This window comes from Sinocyclocheilus anshuiensis, unplaced genomic scaffold (assembly GCF_001515605.1).
Source record: "Sinocyclocheilus anshuiensis isolate Anshui unplaced genomic scaffold, SAMN03320099.WGS_v1.1 scaffold267, whole genome shotgun sequence".
NCBI lineage: Eukaryota > Metazoa > Chordata > Actinopteri > Cypriniformes > Cyprinidae > Sinocyclocheilus > Sinocyclocheilus anshuiensis.
Window position 1 is genome coordinate 4,088,728 of NW_015552637.1, and position 1,308 is coordinate 4,090,035.

Here is a 1,308-nt window from a genome sequence, read left to right on the forward strand (position 1 = left end):
CTCATCCCCGTCTCTGTGACCCCAGCAGAGCAGAACACTTAACACAGGTACATCCCGTCCACGTATGATCTGTCATGCGTGTTAATTGATATGTGCATGCGCGTGCCATCATGTGTGTCAGCTCTTCGGAGTTGGGTGCATTGATTAGGGCACATCTGGCCATGCGTTTTGCTTGCGCTCTTTCATTGCGTGTTGTTGTGTCATCTGCATATATTATGGTCCGTTGCATAAGGCAGCCAGTGTTTTTGATCATGTGTGGCACTGCAATGTGCATTGACTCTTCATCATTTATGCTACTGTACTGTATACTGTCGCTATGCACAGAGTTTAACCCTTTAGGCTGCTGCTGTTTGCTGTTTGCTGTTTGCTGCTGCTGGTGTGGAAACACAGTTTTAATGCCCCTGGATCTTTTTTTGCACTTTTCTTTCCCGCGCTCTTCAGCATGGGGGGAGTCAGTGAAGGAGAGGATGTTTTAGCCAGGTGGAGCGATGGACTTCTGTACCTCGGCAATGTCAAACGAGTAAGTTTGCTGTTTGTCTAAGTTAGTTTGGAAGAGAGAAAAGGACACTATAGCAGAGAGAGGAAAAGAGAAAGTTTGAAACTGTGACTTGTTGGACTCGTGTAAATCGGTGTAGTGCTGTTTGTGATGTTGGACTGTATTTATTTGGCAGGTGGACAGCGTCAAGCAGTGCTGTTTGGTCAGATTTGAGGATAACTCTGAATTCTGGGTCCTCAGGAAAGACATCCACTCATGTAAGTGAAGAAACTTTAGATTCACACTCAAAATGTAAGTAGTGAATACATCCAGAATGAAAAGAATTTATACTTTGCATAAAGAAAATGAAGCCTATTTTAGGACTATTGTAATTGAATTGAATTTTATTGACTAATTACATTTTTTTCATTATTTCTTAATGAAAAGTAAGCACATCTCCCTTCCAAAGAGTTATTAACAGAATTCATGCCTTTTCCTTATATATATATAAGGAAAAGGCATGAATTCTGTTAATAACTCTTTGGAAGGGAGATGTGCTTACTTTTCATTAAGAAATAATGAAAAAAATTTAATTAGTCAATAAAATTCAATTCAATTACAATAGTCCTAAAATAGGCTTCATTTTCTTTATGCAAAGTATAAATTCTTTTCATTCTGGATGTATTCACTACTTACATTTTGAGTGTGAATCTAAAGTTTCTTCACTTACATGAGTGGATGTCTTTCCTGAGGACCCAGAATTCAGAGTTATCCTCAAATCTGACCAAACAGCACTGCTTGACGCTGTCCACCTGCCAAATAAATACAGTCAA

At 39.2% G+C, this 1,308-nt stretch overlaps 1 protein-coding gene across 1 annotated transcript in view; it reads left to right on the forward strand.

The window, feature by feature from the left end:
* The window catches only part of LOC107666750 (PHD finger protein 1-like), an 8,349-nt gene continuing 7,041 nt past the window's right edge, over nt 1-1,308 (forward strand). The window contains exons 1-3 of the mRNA XM_016458182.1: nt 1-47; nt 442-520; nt 672-753. Of these exons, the coding sequence (XP_016313668.1) occupies nt 443-520; nt 672-753 (160 nt within the window). The 5' untranslated portion in view covers nt 1-47; nt 442. The remainder of the gene's footprint in view (nt 48-441; nt 521-671; nt 754-1,308) is intronic.